The 25787-nt window shown below is 40.3% G+C and overlaps 1 protein-coding gene across 2 annotated transcripts in view; it reads right to left on the reverse strand.

Moving 5' to 3' along the window:
* Window positions 1-15316, reverse strand: part of LOC116997560 (cytosolic phospholipase A2 beta-like) — a 30792-nt gene extending 15476 nt beyond the window's left edge. The window contains exons 1-12 of one of the 2 annotated variants that reach the window (XM_033062467.1): window positions 15212-15316; window positions 9355-9427; window positions 8180-8356; window positions 7403-7539; window positions 6593-6724; window positions 5352-5410; window positions 3601-3643; window positions 2360-2423; window positions 1785-1912; window positions 1550-1660; window positions 1300-1337; window positions 294-429 (exon numbers count right to left, since the gene is read on the reverse strand). In XM_033062467.1, coding sequence (XP_032918358.1) covers window positions 294-429; window positions 1300-1337; window positions 1550-1660; window positions 1785-1912; window positions 2360-2423; window positions 3601-3643; window positions 5352-5410; window positions 6593-6724; window positions 7403-7539; window positions 8180-8356; window positions 9355-9427; window positions 15212-15232 — 1119 coding nt within the window. In that variant the 5' untranslated portion in view covers window positions 15233-15316. Of the gene's footprint in view, window positions 1-293; window positions 430-1299; window positions 1338-1549; window positions 1661-1784; window positions 1913-2359; window positions 2424-3600; window positions 3644-5351; window positions 5411-6592; window positions 6725-7402; window positions 7540-8179; window positions 8357-9354; window positions 9516-15211 lie in introns of those variants that run through there. The other variant, XM_033062466.1, reaches the window with a different exon arrangement.
* Window positions 15317-25787: the final 10471 nt, after the last annotated feature.

Genomic DNA, 25787 nt, shown 5'->3' on the forward strand with positions numbered 1-25787 from the left:
TAACACAATGCCTCATATCTTGCTGATTTGCAGCACCATACTGTTGGAAACTGTAAGAGTGGTATTATTACATCCTTGGTAATTTGGCCCATTGAAAAGATTGGAGGGATGAATACGTGAGCTGAAATTTTTCATGAGTATGGGGTATGCCATACTGAGAGCCTCTGCTGTGCTGCCATTCAAATCAATGGCTTTGGCAGCAACATGCAAATATTACTAGAAATTTTGAGGGGAGTTGTGCCAATCCTAATTCAATAGATCCACACCCCATGCTTGCATTCCAAAGCACAGACCTCATGCCCATGTAGATCTCTTTCCAGATGAAGAACCCTTTTCAGGGCACCAGCAACGACCCTCTTCCTCTTATGCAGGAACTCTTGCTCTCCTTGGCACAGATCATACCCTAAGCGCACATCTAGCTTTTCTGTGCTGAAACATAAATAAATCCAGAGGCACAGGATTGGTGTTTAAAATACATATGGATATATTTTTAGCAACTGCCATCTAATGAATTAATTAAAAATCCTGATTCCTCTTTCTGATTTATACAGAAATCAGTTTCTTTGCTTCTATATGGTCTCTTTATTGTTTCACTAAGATTTACTGTCAGCTAAGGATAATACATGAATACATAAAACCAAAGGAGGACTTCTGTGATTTTCAGGAGCTTTGTAAGTTGAATCCTTTGTATTTCTGCTTCATGTGATTTCTGAGCAAAGGATGACTTAAACCTAACAAAGTCTTTCATGAGCATTTGTACTGCAGATTTATACAGAAGCTGTACAATGAAAAAGATACTCAAATTTTTGTTTGTTTCTTGTCTGGCACATTATTTTACAATGCAACATTTTGTTTTCTCTAGTTTATACTTCTTTCTCTTGATATCACCAGAGCCACAAGTCTATTTTCTTAAGAGAATGTATGTCATTTGGGTAATGCATGGACTCTGATGTTTTGTTATTTCAAATTCTCTTTTCCCTCTGCCGCCTTCTTGTGCCCTTTCTGAAGAAGCCTCCACTCTTAGTCTTTGGTTCTTTGATGTAAAGGACATTCAGTGACTAAGTTCCTCACCGTTTGAAACTCTCTTAATTTTTTTGCATCTTGGTGAGACTGCTTTGCCCCAAAGACATTTAGCTTTGAACTGCTGTGGTGACTCTTTAATGAAGACTTAAATATTGTTATATTTTGCCTCTAGTCTTGTGCATTCCTTATATCTAAATAAAGGACACTCTGTTCTAGATTTCACAGTTCAAAGAGCAATAAAATCTTTAGGGAAAAAGAACCAACAAGTCCTCTTACCAATCATTTAGTTGGAGGTACAACTGTAGTGGCACATTCTGTGAACAAAGAGATGAGAGCAGGAACATGAATGGAGGGAAAAGAGAAGTTTTGAATCCAGATTTTCAGTGCCTCCTGAAAAGTCCCACCACTGCCACCCTGCATATTTTTTGGTAATTTTGGGTTTGGTTTTTACTTTTTTAATATTAATGTGTTAAATTGTGAGAGCTATTCTATTCTTCTTTCCAGATATAAATTATGAAACACTTACATGTCTTACGGGAAGGGTTACTTTCACTTTATGTCCAACAGGGAGAAATTTCAGTGGTACTGTCAAGGTGTCACTTAAATTGCTGTTCTCATCTTCCTTATCAGAAACTTTCTGTTCAAAACAAAAAGCATGGGTTGTGTTCACAGAATAGAAACAATGCAGTTCTTTGCTGTTTGGATCACACAAAGTAAGCAAGCAGTATGAACAGTAGCACTGTGTAGTGCCCTGTAGTTACCTGCAGCCTGACTTTCAGAATTGGCTCCCAAGCCTTCACACAATGGAAGTAGAAAGTATCAGTGTCCTCTGTCGTCTTCTGTGTTCTCTCATGAGATGCAGGCACCGTCAGCACGAGATTTTTACCCTCTAGCAAAACCAGATTTGTTTAGAGAATAATACCGCTGTTCAGGCAAAAGACCTAACAAAGTTGGCCAACTTTCTGCTGGGTTAATTTTCTGTGGTAGCTCCTTTATAAGCCACCCCACTGGCAAGTCTCCTACAGCACAATACCTGGTACTCCTGTCTTTACCCCCATAGCCTGGAGTGCTTCCAGAGTCAGCACTCTCTCTCACTTCCACCAGCAAAGTCTACTGTACCCAAGCTTGATAGCCCCAAGGAAAACACACACAGATCAGTTCAGGGCACTTCAGGGCATTTCAATGCATTGCATTTCATTATTTAGATCATATATCACTATCTGTATATATTTTAGAACATTCTTAGCTGTCTCTGTACTCTAAAATGCTTCCATCTGGGACTGAATGACTAGGGTTGGTTTGGTCATGTCCTCAGTTCACAGAGAGCCTGCCATACCTTTCAAGTATTTCCTGCTTTCATTAATGTCCACATGCACTTCCAAGCAGCAAACCTCACGGGACTGCAAAAGGCAGGAATGGAAAAGGGTGAAGAAAGCAAATAACACATCTGCTGCAAATAATGAAACATCATGCAGACAACCACCACCTGTAATGCAGAGCCAACTGAACTGGTCTTGGTGCTGGGAGCAATCCAAGAGAAAATTCAGAGCTCATTATTCCAGGACAGTAGCCCAAGTTGCACTGCTTCAGAGTGTCAATACAGTGGTGCATTGTCAGAGATTGTTAACACATTCAAATTATCCCAAAATCAGGAAACTCTGCACAACACACTGGTGCCCAAACACATATATCTAATAATTATTTAGGAAGGGTGGGGGAAAATACCTGATGATGAGTTTCTGTGTATTGTGGCAATGATTAGTCTACAAAGCATCTTCTTATTGGCCCTGATGTAGGGAAATCATGGATTTATTCCACCCTACCCTCCACCTGAGTCACTCCAGTTCACCTTTAATAACTCATGCCAGGACAGTTTTCCAAGCCATTTCAGGAACAATGCATGCCAATCATTGCAACTCCTATGCCTCACACAGAAAATGAGGTGGAAAGAATAGAATATGTGTTACTTTGCCTCAGGGGTATCAGGGGCTGGCATCTGGGAACCATGCACAGGCTTGGAGGAGCTGGCATGAAGGGCTTGGTACTCCTTAGCTGCTGGGGTGGCCCGAGGAGATAGGTAATGTGCCTCATGCTGACACCCAAACCGGGCTTGTGTTTCAACAGCTAAAATAACTCTTTATTAAAAAATTAATTTCCAAAAAAAGCTGCTACATTAGATACCCTTCCAGTCATAAGCACACTGAATACCTACTATTGTCTCCTACAGACCTTTGTTTTTCTTGCCAAGTGCTATGCTGTGTTAGGAGAAACACAATCCATTTTCACTCTGAACACCAATAAATATGGGGTTCTGCAAGAGTAACAAACCACATCTTGGCAACAAATTGACATCTGTAATAGCTGAGGTCTTCAAGAAATACAGCTTCTGGTTTTGTATGCAGAGGGCAACAGTTGAGCTGTAACAAAAGGGCATTGTCCCATATCTCTGACCTTAAAATGCACACCATGCTCTTAATCTAGCATGGTAGGTTGTGTTCTCTCTATAAGAGAGGGAAGAGGAGAGGATCAAAATTAAGCAGATTATCAGTTCAAGAGAAATTCTCATGTGAACCTTACCACTAGGACATCATTGGTAATGAGACGCTCTGGAGGGCAAGGACTGAAAAGAAAAAAACAAATAACAAACAAAAAAATCCTATGTGAATAGCTGGGGTTTGGTTTGTGTTTTGTTTAGGTTTTTTTATGAGCAGTTATATGGTATTTCCTGCTTAAAATTGAGTATAGGTAAGTTATCACAATTTGTTTTCTAAAAAGTTAAATACACAATCCCCTGCCAAGCATGTGAACCAAAATACAGCAGCCAAACAAAAAGAAAGACAGAAAAGTCCATAAAAATATTAATGCTTAAAACTATGTGCAAAGTTACAGCAGAACAAAGGCCTATTGGTATATGTGGAATAATGTCCTGCTATTAACAAATGACCATATGACTTGGGGAAAGCAAAGACTACTATTAACATGTTCTGCAAACATTTATTAGGAAAGACATTTCTGACTAGTTCATATTATAACTTATGGCTGATCCCAAATGAATGGCAAATAAGAATTAGCTCCCACTGTGCTATATGTACGACTGCAAAACACAGAGGTAAGCAATAAAAAGTCTTTGTCCCAGATATTTTACCTTGTAAGACCTGGGTCTGTTGCTGAATGGATGTGGTTATTTAATAATATGAGTAATCTGTAAAGAATACTAACAGCATCTTTCACTAAGGCAAATATTCCAACACCCCTGTTTTACACACATTCATAAATGCTTTCCTGTATCTGAAAGGGCCATTGAAATTATGTAGTATATAGCTTTTGTATGTCCAGGGTATTTTACCATTTCCAGGCTTAAATCTTCTATTCCAGCTGTAAAATATATTTAAATAACTAGGTTTGATTTCCAAGAACGGACATTGCCCAAATGCCTCATGACTCGAATGGTGAAAGATGTTCTTCTGATTTCTAGTCTGAATCCAGTTCCCAAGCACTGTTGTTCATTCTGACCTTTCATAGGTCTGACTGTGACTGCTTCCACATTTGCAGGACATGATTACCATCATCATACATGATAACATCTCTTAAGGTACCTCTCACAGGTACATTAAATACATTTTCTTGAGTTTCACCGTGGGAGAAATTAACCAAGAACACAAGTGATTTTTTTCTGCAGTTTCCTCATGTTTAAGAATAAGAACTCTTATTTACAGTTCCTTCTATATTCTAGAATGTGCAGTTTAGGGGGTTCTCTTGAACCAAGCCTGTGATAGGATTTGGAAGACAAATAAAGTTTATCTTATGGGACTTGTTCTCCTCCAGAAAATGCTGATTACCACTTTGAAGGGGATGGTCTTATTTCCATTATTTGTTGGTTGCATGCTTTTTCAGTTTAACTAAGCTATTGCTTAATGGGTGACTTTTCTAGTACTGTCTACATAATTCTATGTATACATTGCTATAATAATACAAGAAGACAAGTTTTATGGTCTCTGAGAAATTCCATAATGTTCTAGGCATTGTTCAATTAATATCAACAATTTGAAGAGCACTCACATTAAGTTTCACATGCATCTTGTATAAAATTATCACACTGTGACAATTTGATTACATTTCCAGGATCTAGATAAACATGTTCAACAGATTTGTATGAAATATACTGAAAGGTGGAATTAGCTAGAGAAGTTAAGGTTAAAAAAAAAAAAAGTTTGAAACTGTAATTTAGTTTCAGTGCTGGGACAAAGAGCTGGAAGAAATTTCTCATCCTCTGAGGTGTCATTACTCTGTGGTAGATCTATGGCTTTTAGCTTTGGGATTTTACTCACACTCTTTCCATCCAGAATTCCACTTCCAAACTTTCCCATTTCTTAGAGGACCTCTCTGTCTAAAAAGAAAAGAGAAAAATAAATATAGATTATTGAAGGCTGCAAGAATTTGGCAGCACAGACACACCTAAAGAGTGCTTCAAGGCCTGGCATCTCTTCTGCTAATGAGACCAAGAAAAGTTTATCATGTCTTTCCAAAGTTGAAATTACAACAAAAACCACAGACCTGTGAAAGGTACATAAGATTAATAATTTCCCATTTTTTGATATGTAAAATTATACATATTTCCAAAGACACAATCAGAGGGGGAGATCTTGATTGAAAAGGAAATATAATGGCTCTCTGAAAGATAATGTGCATGGGAGAAAGGCATTGAAGCCCAGCAACAATGTCACTAAGACCAGAGACATTTCCACTTACAAACCATTTAAATCACATTTGGACTGAATCCAGAAGAGATTAATAGGCAAGTGACTGAATTGGTTATTGAATCATTGTATTTCCCAGTGACTCACCCACTGGCTGAGAAGGGCACAGCACCAGCCAGCAGGGTCACAAGGATAATCCATATTAACAGCTCTCAGCATGTGGGAAGTAGCTGTTTTTATGGACTGTCTCCTTCCTGTAATGAGAGTGTAGTAACACCTCAGCAACAGCTCAGACAAGCCCAGGAGTAGTCACAGATCTATCCCAGCTTTGTTTACTGGGCAACTCTCTTTCATGGGCTGCTTAGTAAAATATCAAAAATGTAAGCAGGACATGTGTTCCTTTGCTATGGGCTAGAGAAATTTGAATCAACTAGAAGGAAACCCAGCATGAACACCAACAGAGGAAAAAAACGTGAAAGAATCATTTAATTAAAGCTATGGGTGAGTCGTTTTCATGCTTTCAATAAATAAGTTGCCGTTTTAGAGGAAATTCCCCCTAAGCATGGCAAAAGTGGAATAAAGCTGAAAGGTAAGGAAGTATTCATTTGGATTCTAAAGGAAAAAAAAAATACTATTTACAGATGCTTTCTGTTAAAATATTTTGCCTTCAGAGAGCATGAGAGAGAATTTTCTGAATTTGCAAAAAGAGATTCATGAAGTCACAAAAATACAGCAAAGTTATGTCTGTTTTGATGAGGTAGTGGTAATGACATATAACACTACCTGCTCATGAAGATCCACACCCTATTAACATGGAAGACAATGAGGACAATTAGGTCTTGTCCATCTCTCCCTGTGTTTTCAGCCCTTACCTCTGATTTCAAAGCAAATGTCTCGCGGATTGTCTCCCCAGGTCTGATTCTAGCAACATTGAAAAGAACTGTGAACTGCATGTCATCTTTGCTGAGTGAATCTTCATCACATACTGCCAGTTCTAAAATGTTCTGGTAGTAGAAAAAATAAATAAGGACACTTAATGAGTTTGTGTTAGGCAGAAACAAACAAAAAGAACCCATTATCGATTTTTGCAACTGTTTCACTAGCAGGGCAGTAAGAATAAAACATGTCCTTTCCTTTAGAAGTCTGCTAATGTAGAACATTATTACACCCAATCTTGGGAAACCTGTGAAATGGAAAACAGCTACCAGTAACAGAGGTTCCCACTCTCCTGAGGCAGAAAAGACGCCAGTGCTCTGCATCCCACTGATAACCCACCCAAAGAACACAACTTCTTCATTCACAAAGTTCTCCAAATTCCACAGTTTAGGGAAGGATTGAATTTGTTGTCTACACCACAGCAACTTCGCTACTCCTCCCTTAGAACCAGTGGAGGGAAAGGTCTTTTGAAATTAGCCATGCCAAAATAGCACAGAAGTATGCTACAAGAGTGCTTATTCCACTCAGGTGACAACAAAGACAGTCTGGACTACCTTAGATACAGGCATTTACATCACCAACATCTGTAAATAGCTGAAAGAAACCTTACTTCATATGTCTACTGTTCTGTTCAAACCAGTCTGTAAAGCAAGCATTTTCTTAAGTTATTTAGCACAGTTGATCAACATGGTGTCAACTGAGGATTCCCAGCTATTCAAATTGGTGAAAATTCTATTTTTTACTACCTCAACCTCTCTCTGGATCCTAAAGTAGAAAGTCTCGTTCCAGACAGGGTTGTCAGAGTTCTTGATGGTTTTGGTCTGAAGCTTTACAGGTGAAGCAGATGGCAGCCACAAGCTCACATAGCAGTCTGATGAAGTCACTGCAGCAGAGAAAAATTAAAAACCTGATGCCAATGTTATGGGTGAACAGTAGGGTTAGGCCATAATCCTGGAGATTAATAAATATTACTACTTCTTTTTTTTTTTTAATTAGTAAAGAGACCACCATTTGGAAACAACCAAGGAAAACCATCTAATTCCTGAGTAATTACAAACTGTAAATGTACACATGCACACTCAAAGTACACTAAGAGTCATGTTTCCCACGTGAAGAGAAAGAGAAAAGTGGACTATGCCCACCGACCATTCCTCAGGCATAGTCCTTACAATTCCAGTCATTGATGTTAAAAAGTTAAACTGAAACTACAGCTGGTTCCACGAAGGGCTGTTAGGATGATTACAGGGAAGGAGAATGCATATTAGAGCAAAGATCAGAGTCTGCCTTGCTCAGCTGGGTCCCACGAGCATGCGGAGGGGACTGCATGCTGTCTAGAGGTGTTAGGCACTAGGCAAGATGGTCTGCTGCAGCTCAAGGCCAGTGTGGGCCCAAGAGCTGGACGGCATAAGCAAGTTGGAAATCTTCATTTCGCTTCCATGCCATATCTATTCCGTATGGTTAGTGCAGTCAGTGCCCTGAGCAGCCATCCTTTGGGGAGAGCCAGGGTGGGGAAGCACATTTACTTTGTGAAGCTTGACAACGGTGTGAAAGGAAATCTCCCGGCTGGTGTCTTTCAGAGCTGGAGTCAGGACTTGACGGAGGATTTCTACTGCAGCCCGAGATGCCTAAATACTTCAGACTGGTATCAAGCAGTGAATAACATTGCCCCGCAAGGTTTTGGCACGAAAGTGGAACTGTCCCTTCAATAGAGTAGATAGAAGAGATCATTGCAACTCAGAAATACAGGCCTTGTCACACCAACACCTTTCCAGTGTCCACCTCTGGATGGTGCTCCGTGGCACTTGCCACCGGAGCACGGGAAGCCTTTGGCAGGCAGTTACTCAACCAACAGGGCATTCTCTCCCTCTGCTCTCCCTCACAGCCAGGCTTGGCCCTGCAAGGCAAGCCATGGATCGTCTCAGCTGTAACTCGGGTAAATCAGCACAAAGTGATGCTTTTTTTGGCTTAGTCATTTTTCACTAGAGCAATACACAGGCCAGAAGTTTCAAAACTGACAAAAGGCATCTCAATGCCTCTGTCCTAACTGAGGAACTCATTGGAGACCTCTGCAAAAGTGGTAGCTGAATGGCTGGTCCACAGCACACCTGGAAAGGGAGACATAGCAGGCTGTGAAGGGGAGATAATGAGTTAAAGACACTGGAACACAAAAGCAGAGGAAAGTCTGTTTTGCCTGCATGTTCAGCATGGGCTTAGAACTGGATCTGCAGAGGTCCTCCTTAATCAAAACTATCAATATAATTTATTGTGACTGGTCATCTGAGAAAAGCAAATACTCTGAAAGATATGGTATTTTAAAAGGCTTGAGATTCTCTAATTTACCTTTGGTTATTATGTATAATTGGTACATTTCAATAAAAGGTCCCTAAATTCACAGCCTGTGTGGCAAAATTCCTGCCCAAGCAGATTCATAGATTGTGGTGTCCTAATGAAGTCTACCTTCCCTTCTTGGCCCAGAAAATGAATCTGGGTGTCTTGGTTTTTACCAGTTCCCCAAAATGCCACTAGAGATGTACTCCAATCTCCAACACCACAGACATTTGATCTAGTTACAGCCCTGGCATTAGTATTTCTACTGCTGTGCTTTAGGTACATTGCTTGCATACCTTCAGAACTTAAGAAAATTGCTCACTGTGTAAACTCTGGAGGTGACTAAAAACACAATCAAACCACAACTCACACAGGTCTCTTGACTTGATGTTCTTAGCTTGTATGATTCTTACAGAAAGCATGTGGATGGGGCAAAGCTTCATCTGCAGAGAAAACAAACGCAACAACTTGATCAGCTCAGAATACAGAAACAGATGCATTTTGAACAGTACAGGGGCCAGCCTGACCATGCCTGTTTCAAGTGAGGTGACCCCACTAAAGCGGGAGTACATCATGCTGAGATGGAAACACAAAGGCACACTGGGCTGTTTGCTGAGGAGCTCCAGACAGAGAGAGAAGGCACAGCTCAGACAGTGGTATGGAAAGCTTTCTCAGTCACCCCAGAGGCACTTGTTTTCAGGCAACCTGATGCATGAATGGCCACAGTGATGGTTGTGCCACCAACCCCCCAAGGTCAGAATGGAGCCTTTGGAAGGGGATGTCAGGAATTGCAGCTGCCTGCCCAGGTCATGGCACAGCTGACCCACCTAGGCAGGACATGGTACTTACCAAAATGCACTATAAACTTCTGACTTTGTATCTGAAACAAGACTAAATTTCTGTGATGCTTGTCATTAGGGCAAGCTCACCTGCTGTCTTTGAGGGAACAGAACACAGGCCCAGCAGAGACCATGTGACAAAATAAAAACTTCCCTGCTTTGCAGGTATGGTATCTCAGAATTCCCTAACATTATGTATCCTGAAAATAATTATGGGAAGGGAAGTACTTTCTTTCCAGACATGAGATTTATTTCAATCACTAGGCTATCATTTTAACACTATTTCAAGTTACTTGTTCCTAACTCTTAACTGTTAAGTTTTCCAGGCTAAGCTATTCAGAAAATATTTGTCATATTCAAAAGATGTTCTGATAAGCATGAATGAAACATACATAAATGTAAAAATCTTAATAACAGAAGGAGGGATTTTTTTTTTCAAATGGATACATTTAAATTTCCTTTTTATTTTCTGTTAGTTTTTTTGTTTTTACAGTCCCACTATCACTAATAAAATAAAACTTACTGAAATATTATCTCTATTTGCCTAAACAGGGAATCTCATTACATTGTCACTAAATAATTTGACAATTTTATTTTGAAAGTTAGCACCATGACTAATTTTCCTGACAAGGAAATTATTAACTCTGTAGACACAAACTGTCGGGGAAGAAGGAACCTCTCTACAGAAAGAGTCGCTCACTACAGTTAATCAGAAATGCTCTTAAAATTAGGTGGATACTCTTGGACATGTTTGTTAGATATGAGAATAGCCTGCATTAAGCTTCATTCAGGCTTGTGTAGAGGTAAATTATGTTACATAAGATGGATATCATCTGAACTGTGAATTAGCCTGTTCAAATAAAGGTTTAATATTAAATTTCATTATGTCACTTCAAAGTTACATACTTTTAAAATTCAGATTAATATTTAAGAGTTACCCTGAGCAGAGAAACCCTTGTTAAACCTATAAAATCACATTAGTCTGTCTCTTGGCTTGTATAAAAATTTGGTTTTGTGTGACAAGAGCTCTTTCTAGTATGTCTTCCTCCAAATTTAAAACTGACATATTTAAAACTTTTTTAGTTTAATGCCGTATGGACATTAAAAGTTCCAATTGGGACACCTCTATGTTATTCCAGTAGCTGTCTGAAAGAATTTGACTTTAATTTTCCTGTGCAAATAGTTATTTAACATAGAACTACCAGCTGGAACACTCACTCAGCATTCCTAGTGGTTTTCATTTACGTGAATTATTGGATTATGTAGACAATTACAGAGGTGACTAGTTTTAATTAATATGTTAATTCTTAGTCATTTTGTAATCAACTTCTCCCTTGCTCAACAGAAGCCCAAACCATTCACGGAATCTGCCTTCACTGAAGAAACAGATGTTGGCATAAAATTTGCTTTGAAACTTTTTGTGATGAAAATTTCCTAACTGCTTATAAAAATGGTGCCTCTGCAGGTTGTCATGTTTTCATCCTCTGCCACTGCAGCCAGTGTGCCTCACTCCTCCTCCCTTCCCCTTCCAACAGCAATCACTTTCCTCAAACATGTCAACATTTGCCAAACGATGGAAACATCATCCAAGATGACTCCTCCTGATTTGGTGCAGATTAGTCCTGGTGGTGTTGCAGGATAAAAGGCAAACAGATTCAGATGGGAAAGGGCGGCCATAATAAACCCTAAGGGCTCTGTAAATCCCACAAGGAAGTCAGAAACCATCCCTCTCCCAAGACTGCAGTTACTCCAATCTGTGATAACCATTCAGAAGTGGGCTAATTCCTTTTTTCATCACATAAAGGTAGAGTGAATTTTCTTCAACAAGAGTCCAGAGCAGACTCCTAGGGTCTGATTTGGATAGTCTGAAATAACATCTTTGCCTGGAAGTGCTGGTACTTCAGAATACTCTTCTATAAAAAATAATCAGAGTTACCATTTGCTATTTCCATTACATGAAAAGCAACATGTAACTTGACAATTAATGCAACCTGATGAATGTAGACAGCATCATCCAGACAGCCCTTGACAGACTTGCAGCTGTATTGGTATTGCTGGTTTTAGTTCACTCCTTGGGAGACACATAGCTTCTTGTACAGACATGCAGAGAGTAACAAAACCCCTCTGCAAACATCCAGAGTCAAAGGCAGCTTTCCCTGAAGCACATCATTCTATTTTTGCTGGGAAATTACTAGTGTGACACTGAGGCCAACAACAGAGTGCAGGATTCAGCTGCCCGTGTACTGCTGCATCCTAAGCAAGACCACTCCAGGCCAAAAAATGGTAGCATCTCCAAAGCACCAAAGAAAAGGCTAAAACTTGGGGTAAAAAGAAGAAACCAACAAACTTCTTTTTACTTTGCAGTATATCACAATAAACTGTATTTCTGTACTCTCAAAGCAAGTTTTGAGAGAGTAATTTCTGTTTAAAATACAGAAATGTCAGTAATCAGGAGATAAAACTTGCATGTCAGAATTGCCACAGCCGTATCAAACACTGACAGACTGAAAATTCACATCTGTTGCCACCATCTCATTGATTGGAACAATATACACTCAATGACTTCCTTCCACAGGAATGCTGATCAGCTTTGGAAGGACACATAAATCTCTTGTTTACAGGCAGTTAGTCACCTAAGGTTTCATTCCAAAAAGAAAGCTTTGAGCATATGAAATCTTCTCAAAGCCTATAAATACTGAGGAGCCTACCAAAACAGTCTGTGGATGGCAGTAAAAGAAGCAAAACCTACCAAGAGCTCATATGCTTTATTTCAGTCCTTATTGCCCCTCCATGCTCCTACTGGAAGATCTCATGGCTGCCTTCACTACAAAGTCAGTATTCTAGGGAAGTTTCTGCAGTCTGGGACCCTCATCCCATAACTATGTGTTCTCTTTTTCCTTTTTTTTTAAAAAAAGTCCTTGGTCTGTACATGTTGGAAGGTTGATTGGAATGTCAATGTTTCACTCTCCCTGCATCAAGCTTCAGCAGTTCTCTGAGCAGAGTTATCACCACAGGACAATGCCAAATTATACTAAGGTTTAGATGAGGATTTTGCTGTCTTCTCACATTTTGAAAATTGCTGTAGGATTTGTCACTCAGTTTTATACATATGTTTCTGACATGAATAATTACCTTCTTTCATGGATTACTTCTGTCTCCAGCAGTGTACTAGAAACTGCACAATATCTTGCCTACAAGATCTCACACCAAATGTAATTATTTGGCATTTTCTTACCATTATTTTATGTTAGATACTGAGGATTTGGTCCAACTACAAGTTGGCACTTTACCAAACTGAGATTAAATCTATAAATGTATAAACTATAAGAAAGCTTCATTACCAGCCTGGTTCTAAAGCACACTCTTCCACATAGATCTTCTAACATCTAGTATGGGCTATTAGCCCTTCCATCAGTGAGAATACTGCTAGAAAATTGTCTTTCCAACCAGCTGCCTACTTCCATTAAAATTAAAGGGATGAAAAGTTCTAGTGGGAAAAGTGACCAACTGAAGAAATATAGAGAACTCTGAGAGTCTCATTTTGCTTGGGAATCACAATTGTCCCAAATTTTATCATTGGATGTTGAACAGTTAGTTAGGAAATCTAATTTACCTTACAAACATATACTGCAATTTCATGTAATCACTGACGGATTAGCTCAAGAATCATTGTGGATTTGGGATGTATTTCTGTTCATACATATCAGTCACCTCCTTTACACAAATCAGTAGGTCCCTCAGGGCTTTGTATTGACAAAATTTCTGAGTATTTTACCAGATGAAAATTATTCCATAGTCCACCAAATAAAACTTCTAAAGAGGGATTATTCTTGTCTGAGCAGAAGAAAAGAACTAGTTACGTATATGAGAAGTTGTAAATGAATACTGAAAATCACTTCTATGTCAACTGTGGCTACTTGGTAGCTTTCTTAAAATGCAAAAAACTAACTGGGAGATTTGGAGGTCTTCCTTCGTAGTTTGAAGTATCTACACATTCCTAAACATGTGGGTTTTTAATGTAAAATAAAAAAAACCCACACAAAACCACTAAATTCTTATTTCCATATCTATTTTCCAACTTATACACACTGAAACATGCTTGCCTGACACAACAGCAGAGCCACCTGCAGTGAATTAACCTTTCCTTGGGAACAGAAGCTTTCTGACTTGCACTCAAACCTTTTGGCAGTGGTGCCTGTTAACCAGGAGTCTGTCTGTACTCACAGAAGAGCAGTTGCAGCATTGGGATGAAATGCAAGAACTTTGTCATTGAAGCTTTCTAGATAAAATTAGCTGAGCTATCTACCCATCTATCAGCTCCAGAACCATCTCATTAGATAGAACATTGATCTTTAAAACTGATAGATAATATTCATATCTAGAACAGAGAGATAAGTCTGGATCTTACTGGTAGATGGACTAGATACAAATTTTATCCAGAAAGTACATGACATTTACAATTTATTTTCTTTGCCTGAATGTTTGACTATTTTTAACTTATCCCTTGAGCCATCCATTCAAGCTACTGATATTTTTCAAATCTTTAACTTTACCTGCAAATATTACCATGGCACAATTAATGATCTCTATAGGCTGTAGCATGCCAAATGGTTTCTCACTATATTTTTAGCCCATGAATGCCCATATTTCTTTTATTTGATGCAAAATATGATGAGGGGTTTGATACATAAAGGATGATTGTCTGTAAATAATTCACACCTTGCATTCAGACACCATGTCCATTATTTTTTTTTAAGATATACAAGAGAAAAGAATTTTCAACTAACAGTTCTGTTGACCTATACTAAAAGCCACCAGTCAGAATCTCTGAATAGAACTTACTATTAGAAAACTCAAGTCCAGGCATGAAATACTTCCACCAGAATTGCAAATGCTGTAAACATTACGTTAAAAATAGCTAGATCTAACAAGTCAAACAGCTCATTAGATGACTCCCCTGCAGCTGAAGTAATATAGATTATGTTTTGTTGCTAGATAAAGCTGTTGGTTTGTTTCAGCTGGGGCAAGCTGAACATGTGCTATCCAGAGAAAGGCACGCAGGAGGGCTAAAGCACTTATGTTTTACAGGAGGTAAACTCTTCAAGACCAGCCTCCTCTTTCTTCACTGACTTCACTCAGGCACGTACACAACACAATAAAAGCAAAGCACCCATTTTCTCTGTGTTTCCACTGAAGCTCACTTAGTGAGCTGAGTTATTGTTATTGTGAGGAGAGCCTGCAAAGGTCAGAATGCCCCCGCCACACCACGGCAGCCTCTGCATCCCAGCAGATGCACGGAGGAGGGAGTTTGCTGGGCAGAGCTGGAGCAGAGAGGCCCAACAGGGAGGTGCCAGGCCATGGCAAAGCGTGGGGATGCCACTCTCTTACCTTGGCTGGTGGGGTCCCCATGGCACGAGAGATGGCGGCAGCGACCGAAGCCCCAATTTGGGTAACAGATCTGTCAGCTGACAAACAGGCTGGCAGCTTGTTGTGCTGCTGCTGTTGAATAACCTGAAGGACACATATAATTTATACAGGCACCGAGCTCCACCCTCTGCCTCCTCTGTGTGGAGGAAAGCCTGCCTACATCTCAGAGGGCAAGATCTGCAATGTCAGAGGTGAGCAGAAAGGCTGACACTTTTATTATTTCTCACAATCTGCTACTGCCCCAACATCTTCCCAACCCTTTTTTGGGTTCATTCTGATGTGTTCAGAAAGTCTTCCTTCCCTCCCATCTTTTCCATGTATCTAGTCAGAAGATAAATTTTCAGTGGCTTTTAAGTTCTTCCACAAAAAAAAGAAGAAAAAAAAAAACCTAAGGGAATGGAGAACCAAATCTCACCTATTACAATCTCTGGTGGGCAACCAACCCACTTTCAAATGCTCTTTACAACTTCTCCTACAATAGGGACTCAATATATTCCCAATATATTTTTGGGAATCTTTCTAAGCAGTAAATCCCAACTCATCAATTGGAAGTACCTACTGGCTGCTCACCTGGCCAAGGCAGAGATGCTGCTGAAATTGAGATAAATATTGGCAGAGAAGGGGAAAGCTGCATGCCTTTCCTCCTGCTTCTTTTCCCTTCTACCTGCTTCTTATATGAATATGATAACTTGACATTTCCCAGCTTCCCATCCTGCTCCCGCATCAACTTGCTGTTGACAGTGGGTCCGAAGGCATCCCCTGAAGTTGGCAGAGGCAGGGCTTCCTCCACTTCTCCCCTGCCAGCTGTGACCTGCTGACAGGGTGCCTGTCAGGACATGGCTCCAGGCAGTCTGCTCTGTCTGTACCTTAATCCACACTTGCAATTTCATGATGTACAGACCCAGACCTGGACAAGGCTTGGGGGCTACCATAAGTTTCAGTAAGGTATGTTCTCACCGGGGCACGGCAATACCAGATGGTATCAAGCCTCACAAAACAGCCAGTGGACACCTTAAACTGATGGAGAATGTCAAGAGCTAATTTTCATCAAATAGTACTTATGAATTTGGCTTTTGACAAGAGAAGAAAAAATCAATTATAACCACAATAGCTGTTTAGGAAAATAAGTTTGCATTAAATCTTTGGCTTCAGATTTTTCATGAAACTCAGGTACACACTGTGGATCATCCACTCTGCAAAATATTTTCCACAAAAAACTGTCACCAGTCAAAAGCAGGTTTAGGGAGATGCTCCTGGGCTTCTGCAAGTGACAACCAAACACTCAAACTGACATTTCACTGACTGTGCTGTGGCTGGAAAAGCAGCCACCATGCTCATCACCAGTGACAACTAGATGCACTAGGCTGAAGTCTTTGAAATATTAAAAAGAAAGATATCTCCAATAAAGGTCTGGTGTTTACACGCAGCAGATCAAAAGGCAGCTACAAAACTCACGGAAAAATCAACCAAAACTCATTTTGAAAGCACTGTGGAGCTCAGAGAGATTAACTGTGCAAGCCTGCAGGACTCCTGCAGTGACACTGCCTTAACAGCCTCACTTGGGCATTTTTATAGGACCAGTTAAGACTCCAGTGCACATACCCATCTTCTTGCTTCCATGGACACAGGAGTCTGCATTTCCAGAGATAAGGGAAAAAGCAGAGAAAAAAGGAAAAAAGCTCTTATTCAGAGAGGAGTCTTGGTTTTCCACTTTTGTATTGCTGTTGCAGCTTTGATCAGATATTCTGCTGTTATAGTGAACTGAGAGACCAAGGTAGAACATTGAGAAATTTACCTCCTAAAGTGGAAAACCAGGCAGAGGACAATGAACTCCACTCAAAGAGTGGGATGTCTGCCTGGAAACAGAGCAACACATTAAAAACAGAACAGCTGCAGCAGGGAGAACCATGTCTTAATGGAACAGCAAAGAAGAAAAAAAGCTCCTAGAATGCTTTCAGATCAAGGTGCAAAAGTTATTTTTGAGAGCTATGGAACTAATTTTTCCAATAATCCCTCCAAGAACTTAATGTTTCCAGTAAATCAGCATGACCAAAATGCATAAAAGGTTTTGCGTTTCTTGTCAACAAGCACACTGACAACTACTACATCCACCTCCTCCTGAGCATCAGAGAGATGGGCTATGTGACATCAGGGCTTGCTGCAGACAAAAAAATGTACAGCATGGGGAAAGTAAGACAAAGTCAACCTCATAAGGAAGGAATTACAAAACTAAAAGGTTCAACCTGAACCAAAGAGGGCACAGCAGAATATGTTAGTGAACTAGATAATAACTTCAAGGTGGCACAGAAAGTCCTCCCCCTCCCCTTTTTAGCAGGAGAACATAGTCATGCCAGGCTTATACTGGTGGAGTTAGACTCAGAAAATATGGTACTGTACCTGCAACATCAGATTGTAAAAGACTGTTCAGGAAGCAAAGAGAAGAGGTATTCTAGAAAGATTTTACTTGTTAATTAGGACAGTCTCATTCCACATTTGTGACTGAATCTTACTTCTTTTCCAAACTACTGAAAGAAAGTACTTGGAAATAAGCTGGGATGAGGGGAAGAGATAAAAAGACATATCAAATTACAGAGGTTAAATTGGTTCATACACTACCTGTTGGCATTTGGGTAATGCACACAAGAGGCTATGTGAAACAAAGTCAGAATGGAAGGAATGCAAGCTCATGCTGCAAGCTCAGCATGAAAGAAATAAAAGTCAATTAATACAGCATTCAGCTGCATGCAATTTACCCACTGGGCTGGTCACCAACTGCCAAAACCCAAACAGCAGAGTGACAGCTCTCTCATCCCAAATAATCATGAACTGGACTATCATACTGGTGGCATAAACTGAAAAGCTAACAGGGACAAAACCTACAAAAGATACAGAAGTCTCATTTAGTGGAGATCATGATTTGCACCAGCAATGGCACTGCAAAATTTCAAACTCAACCCTTCTACCCTTGATCCCAGCAGCTTCATGAGGAAGAATGGCAGTAACCAAAGCACTCTCCTATAAACATAAATCTCCCATAAAATTGTTCAAGAAAAGCTTTTCATTCTTTCCATAGAAGCTTTCACATAGAGATAAGTGATGGGTTTTTCTAGGGCTAGATGCAGCCACACCACTGAGTAGGTGGAGGTGGAAGACTGCATTTTGAAGAAATGTATTACAGTAATTTCACGATTAAAAGCTGCACCATTTTGACTAAAATTTTGGTCCGAATCCAAAGTGTGGCTTATAATCAGGTGTGGTTTATATATGGACAAAGAACAAAAAGTTGCTGTTTTAGTTTGGAGGACAGGTGTCTGTTGAGAAAGGCAGGAGCTTCTCTTTGAAATGGAGAATGTAAACCCCCTCCCTCCAAATTATCAGAATTTTGAAATCAAGAGACTTTCAGGCAAAGATATGGGAATTAGGAATAACAGTTCTTTTCTAGGGAAATTAAAATAGAAATACAGTACTACAAAGAAATAAACTCTAAACCCTGACAAAGTCAGAGTACAACCTGACACCCTGTCAGGTAGGGTGTTGGTAGCAGTCCCATTAAATGGTGACTGCATCCTCTTGCAGTGACAGATGGGGTTCAGTTGGAGCAGTGCTCCTGCAGAAGGTGCAGTTTTTCCCTCCAGAGGTCCAGTGGTGATGTGGAGAAATCCGGTTTTCCTCTGGAGTCCAGTGGAGAAAGGGGCTCCCTTAGTGTCCCAAAACCTCTGTTTTTATCTTGGTAAGAAATGTTGGGCTCTTCCCCCTGACTGGAGCAACTTCCAATGGGATGCAGTAATTTTATCAGTCACACAATGGGACTCAATGGGCCATTAGCAGAAAATGACTCCCTGGAGGAAGGATGGGTTGTGAAAAGATAAAGAGCAATGCCCTGCCTGGTTTCAATGGATGGCCCATTAGCAGAATATCTGCCATTGAGATAAGGATCACTGCCCCCACCCTCAACAGATGGTGATAGAATAGATACCTTTTATCACACTCTGTATTGTAATGTGCGGCTTATAATCAGGTGTGGCTTATGTATGGACAAAGAATGAAAAGTTGCCGACACCCGGAGATGCAGCTTATACTCAGTGTGCCTTATAATCGGGAAATTACTGTACTTTGCCAGACAGAGACAATGGGAGATAATGGTCACTTTCTATTTGCCTCATAAGTCAGCTTGCAGCTTGCTCAGCCCAGTGGCTAGATTAGGAAAATTATAATTATCTAAGAAAATAAATGTGTATGGTCAAATTCAAACCATTTTTTTTTTAATGTTCTCAGAAATTGAGGGGAAAAAAGTATTTTATTACCTAGCTCATCCCCAAAAATATTTTTCCATATTTTTTTCTTTAACCACTGTAAAAAATAATCCCAACAATGACAAAAACTTTATTAAAATCTATCTCAATTTTTCAATTCAAAATTACCGTGTGGAACTTGGAGCTATAAAGCCAGCTTCAGAAATGTCACATTTAGGACATGTAACATTTAATTTTGAAATAAAAGCTTTCCAATTTTTCATTGTTTCCCCTTTGCCCCATTCTGAGCAAACAACACAAACAATCTAAAATTATTTCAGATCTTTGAATACTTTCCAAATGACCGTTTTCAGTACCCGCTGTTAATTAGAACAAAATACCAGGTTGTCTATCCAAGCAGCAATGAGGTGATAACATTTGTAAATGAACTGTCCTTCTGGTTATCAAGATCTATCCCTGTTTCAGAAAAGTAAAAGGTGTTATATCCTCTTACCTATCTCCTGACCCACTGTTACCTTAAACAAAGGCATCATACAGTAAATCCAGTATCACTGGCTCTTTTTCCTGGCCAGAGTAAGAGAGCTACTAATTTCCTTCGGTGCTTTGCAGGTGTGGTTGTAAATATGGCAAGATAGTGATCTTTGCAGCTTCACGATGGGAGGAAGCTGCTCATTACCTACCTGGGGTATCTGAGGACTGCAGTGTTACCTTTCCAAGACACGTCAATGTAAAGCCACACATTGAAACCTGCTGTGTTTATGTTTAGAAATTGTTCTTTTATTTTAAACCAAGTGATTGCAGAGCACCTAATTGACATAATGGTTGAGTAAGATATTTCAATGTCATTCCACTCAAGCCAGTTTCTCAAACCTTTATCTTTAGATCTTATTCAAATAGTCTGACACTGATGTCAGTATAAAATTGCTTGTGCAAAGACCTCAGAAGAGTTAGGTAAGTATTGCACTTCACCACTTGGCCGACAGGGACACTTGACTTATGGTTGTGGTATTCAGCTTCAAATTATCAAGAGAAGGGTTTCTTCCTTAGTTGCCACCTACCTCTTGTATTTTTTTAATGGTCACTTTTTTTTAGAATCAAGAGAGTAACTCTTGCTTTCTGTTATTGTTTTTCACTCTACAAGTTCTTTGGGGGAGGATTTACTAAGGACATGTTTGCTACTGAAAGTTATTATACCAGGCAAGAGTAATTAAAAAACAAAGGTTGCAGTGATTGTGTGACACGTGCAGCAACATTTCCTTTCTGTTTCTGTCCAATCCTCTTTCAACTCTGTATGTGGGTTTTTTCAAGGTCCAACCTTTACCTGAGCCCTTAGATGTTGTTGAGAAAGAAATAAAAGACATACAGTAATGTATTTCAAATAATATGGAAGTCATTAAGGGTTCAATTAATGCATTCCCGCCAGTAACTTATTGTCTAAGTAGCCCTCCAAAAATAGCAAGGCTAAAACAGTAGCAGACATCCTCACTGTCCTGTTCTGCTGGTGAGTATTGCCAATGGGTAGGCTGCTTAACTAAAACTAGCATCAGCCAACCTATGTCCTGGCCTAGGTAATCTGGAAGACTTTAGTGCAGTGTAAATGTAAGAAAACCAGTGAACTGAGCATAGAGGCAAGGCAAAGAAATACAGAAACAGCCAGTTCAGGGAGAACAGAATGTGTTCAGGAATATCACCAGTAGCTGTGGAAACACCTGCAAAGTGTGCCTTTATAACAGGCACACTGATCACTAAGAACAAGTGAATACTGACACAGAGCCCTTGGAAAATGCCTGAAAATGCTCAAGTCTTAAAAATACCTAATGGCAAAGTTTTGCAATACAGCGGGAAATCTAAGAGCTAATTGTTGCTGAAACAGGAGGGTTTGCTCCAGTCCAACTCCCCAGCTTAGAAAGCCCTGCTCCTACTCAGCCAGTAGTACTGGCTCTGGAACTCCTCTGGCAAAACGCTATGCTCATTTAGGGGCTGAAGCAACAGAAAATTACTCTTGTCCTTTTCTTGAAGGATTTCCAGGGCTGCCCTTCTGTAGTGGCATGCAGCCACTACCTCAGCTTGAGCTCACTAGTGGGAATCTGACTATGGACACGTAGCATTGTCCATAAGAGCTGTCTAAAGCATCAGCACTCCAAGGGAAATGAGTATCAGAGGTGGTAAATGCATCAGACAATTCAGTGCACATTCCTGCAAGTGGATCATCCACTGATCTCACTACCAGATAGTCAGAGGGCTTTTCACTACAGTAATTTCACGATTTTAAGTCGCCCCTGATTATAAGCCGCACCTTAAAATACAGAGTATGATAAAAGGTATCTATTCTATCACCATCTGTTGAGGGTGGGGGCAGTGATCCTTATCTCAATGGCAGATATTCTGCTAATGGGCCATCCATTGAAACCAGGTGGGGCATTGCTCTTTATCTTTTCACAACCCATCCTTCCTCCAGGGAGTCATTTTCTGCTAATGGCCCATTGAGTCCCATTGTCTGACTGATAAAATTACTGCATCCCATTGGAAGTTGCTCCAGCTAGGGGGAAGAGCCCAACATTTCTTACCAAGATAAAAACAGAGGTTTTGGGACACTAAGGGAGCCCCTTTCTCCACTGGACTCCAGAGGAAAACCGGATTTCTCCACATCACCACTGGACCTCCGGAGGGAAACTGCACCTTCTGCAGGAGCACTGCTTCAACTGAATCACATCTGTCACTGCAGGAGGATGCAGTCACCATTTAATGGGACTGCTACCAACACCCTGCCTGATGGGCTGTCAGGTTGTACTCTGACTTTGTCAGGATTTGGAGTTTGTTTCTTTGTAGTACTGTATTTCTATTTTAACTTCCCTAGAAAAGAACTGTTATTCCTAATTCCCATATCTTTGCCTGAAAGCCCCTTGATTTCAAAATTATTGTAATTTGGAGGGAGGGGGTTTACATTCTCCATTTCAAAGAGAAGTTCCTGCCTTTCTCAGCAGACACCTGTCCTCCAAACTAAAACAGCAATTTTTTGTTCTTTGTCCATATATAAACCGCACCTTGGGTTCAGACCAAAATTTTAGTCAAAATGGTGCGGCTTATAATTGTGAAATTGCTGTACCTCTTTGTAGGTGTGATCTAAGGTCATTGAAAGATCCTCACATTTGAAAACTGAATTTTTTCCTTTCTTCCCTTCTGTCCTTTTTTTTTTTTAATACAAAAACTCTAGATATCAACCAAGCTATATTAATTTAGAATATTAGAATTTAGAATAACAAGAGTTTGACTTAGTCATTAGTGTCATTATGAGCCTTGCAAGCTTATTTACAGCAATTAAGAGCCCCATTACTCACTTCTGGTAGATTATAGCTTCTGACAGCAAAAGACAATTTCAGGGGTTCTACAGAGGATTTGAATACAAAAGCTCCTTCTGCATTGATGCTTATCCCGGTACAAAATATTTCTGATGAGAAAAGATTTTTGCCTAGGTTTGTGTCTCTTCTTCCACTCAACTTGTGTCATTTCTGTGACAAAAAGAAGTCTAAGTTTTCCTAATAGAGCAACTGGAAATTGGCCTTGCTGAAAGCACTCTCAGCTTAATTCCACTGGTATGGAAGCAGCCTTCTGCCACCTGATCCCCTTAAGCCAGCAGAGAGGCAGACAAATGTGAGCAGAGAGCCTGGCACTTTAAACACTGCGAGCATCTCAGTTGGTCTCAGGAAAGCTGCCCTAACCCATGCCAAGGCAGAGTCATCCACAGAGTCTGATATTATCTCTGAATGTCTCTGTGTATGCATATTAGGTCAGGGTTAATTCCTCTGTTTCAGCAGCACATAAAACATAACACTTGCATAACACTGCAATTTTAAATGCTTTCGGTCTAGTAGAAAAAAACATTTTTACAGGCACAGATCTTTGTTAACTTCTTAACTTATAAAATACCTTGGGTATTCTAGCTCCAAAAATTTTTACGAAGTGCTTCTTGAAACGTGAGAATCTAGAATAGAAGATCATACCAAAGCCAAAAGAAATGTATAGCCTTCTGCGTCTCAAGGAACTGGGGTGTTTTTAACTGTAGGTCTTCCACATTCATGGTCTATGTGGCAGCAAAGACATATGGCCAACAAGAAAAAAATCTTGTGTAGGTCATGAAAAACATTGAGCCTGTTCAGAGCAGAACATTAAATTAAGCTACCTACACTGCCTCATGTAGCAGAGGGTTCCAGACCTGTGTGCCAAAGGTCCAAAATTAGATCTCCTGGACCTAGCCAGGAAGAGTCTGAGCTGTGGAAGATGTGTTCACTCAAAGACTCTAGCTTCCAGGGGCAGAGATCTGGTGGAAGGCTAGATTTCAGATGATAACCTCTCCCATAAACAGCTCCAGGAAGCTCACCCACAACCTGCCAACGCAGCAGAGCGCAAACCACTGCTGGTGCCCTCCTTGCAACACGCACAATTTGTACTCTGCAACCCTTCCCCATGCAATAGACACATTGCAAAGTGGCAGAGACCCTTGCTTTGTATGATTCAAATCCACTAATTGTTGGTCTTCCCTACTGTGTAGTTACACACATACTGAATGCATTTGTCAGCCAAGTACTAGCAAGAAAACTGTGAACCACAAAAAGGTAAAATGTCCTGCACCAGTACCGGGAACTGGAATGTTCATCCCACAGAGGAAATCATGTTGGCACACCAACCTAAAAAGATTTCACTCCCATATATAAGAAAGATTTTGAAACATTTCTGGGTTGATGCCTCAGTTGACATGTCAGGACCTTGCCTACACAGCTCTTTAGGCTCAGCAGCCCTCTGGGCAGGCTGGGAGCTTCACACCTGAGATCTAGGAGGCTGGAAGCAAAGGAATTGACCAACAGCCTAAGAACATCTAATGGGCATCTCATTCACCTGCTGACCAGCCTAGGGGGTAGCCCCTGGTAAGTGGGAGAAGCCAGCAGTGTCCTGTCATCACAGAATGATGGGTAGCCAGAGGAACAGGCCAGGTGGGTCAGCAAGGTGTACCAAAGCAGGACAGCTTTCCAAGCAGGTTTCTGTGAAGCAGGAGAACCAGCCAACCCAGCAATACAGAATCCAATCAACATTTTTAAATGAGAAGTGTTGCATCAGAAAATGCATGATCGGCTCTGCTCATCAGACACCGCTTCCTCACGTACGCTAAAACTGGGAATGGGAAGTACCTGACTTGATAACACACCACATATTTCCTCCTCCTCCTCCTCAGACCTGATACACAAACAGCTGACAACATGGACAGATATGTGGAGCATGGAAGGCCTTGTGCAACATCTTGTTACAGTAAAAAAAGAAGAGAGGAAATAAGATTTATTACCGTAATGTACCCTCTGCTCTTTTACTCTGTCATAAATCCTTTGTACGTCTTGAGAAATTTGTTGTGTGAAACAAAAGTAGCAGCAGCCAGACCACCTGAGATCACAGAAACTGCTGCAAGTCAGAAGAAAGACAAACCAATAGTGCAAGACAAAATAAATTATTTGGTTGTTGTTGAATACACCTTCCATTTATGAACTCAAACACTGCGTACTGACACTCTCAATGTTCAGAGAAATTGAATGTATTCCTCATCAAGTGTCTGTACTGTGGAAGGCATCAATTTACCCAATGTCCAGAGAGCACCAAAAGGTCCACTAGCTGTGGCATAGCTCAGAAATGTGTCCCACCCTCTGAATTAATACTTTAAGATGCTTCTTGTTCCACATAGGACATTGTTTAACCTTATGTGGCTCTGAATCAAATGAAATGAATGGTTGCATTACATTATTACAGATGCAGCTAAATGCTGTTCACTTGTCCCAAGCAAAACATCCTTCAGCTCTGGGGGCAATAACCTGGGAGTCAGAAAGTTAATTAATGGTTTCACGTGGCACCAGGGACAATCTGTAAGAAACAGTGAGCAAAGGCAGCTTAACTTTCATCCAATATACTCATGTACTAGGAAGTCCATATTAATAACTCCAACAGAAGATACTACGGTCTCCATTGCAAAACCAAGAAACAAAGATATTTTAAAGCAATTTGATGCTTTCCTAAATAGGAGTAGATCTTAACAGCTATTAACAACCCCTTTCATCCCCAACATTTGAAAGGATAAGTGTACAGGTGAATCCATGTCAATCCATCTTAGCCTCTAGTGACAGGAATATTTGATATCTTAATTCTAATTCTGGTCATGATCATTTGAGCTCTACTTCCTTCCTTCTGATATGTGTAGTAATCACCATTATAAGGTCTGTGTCAGGACAGGGTTTAATGGAAAGCAT

This window comes from Catharus ustulatus, chromosome 6 (assembly GCF_009819885.2).
Source record: "Catharus ustulatus isolate bCatUst1 chromosome 6, bCatUst1.pri.v2, whole genome shotgun sequence".
Classification (NCBI taxonomy): Eukaryota; Metazoa; Chordata; class Aves; order Passeriformes; family Turdidae; genus Catharus; species Catharus ustulatus.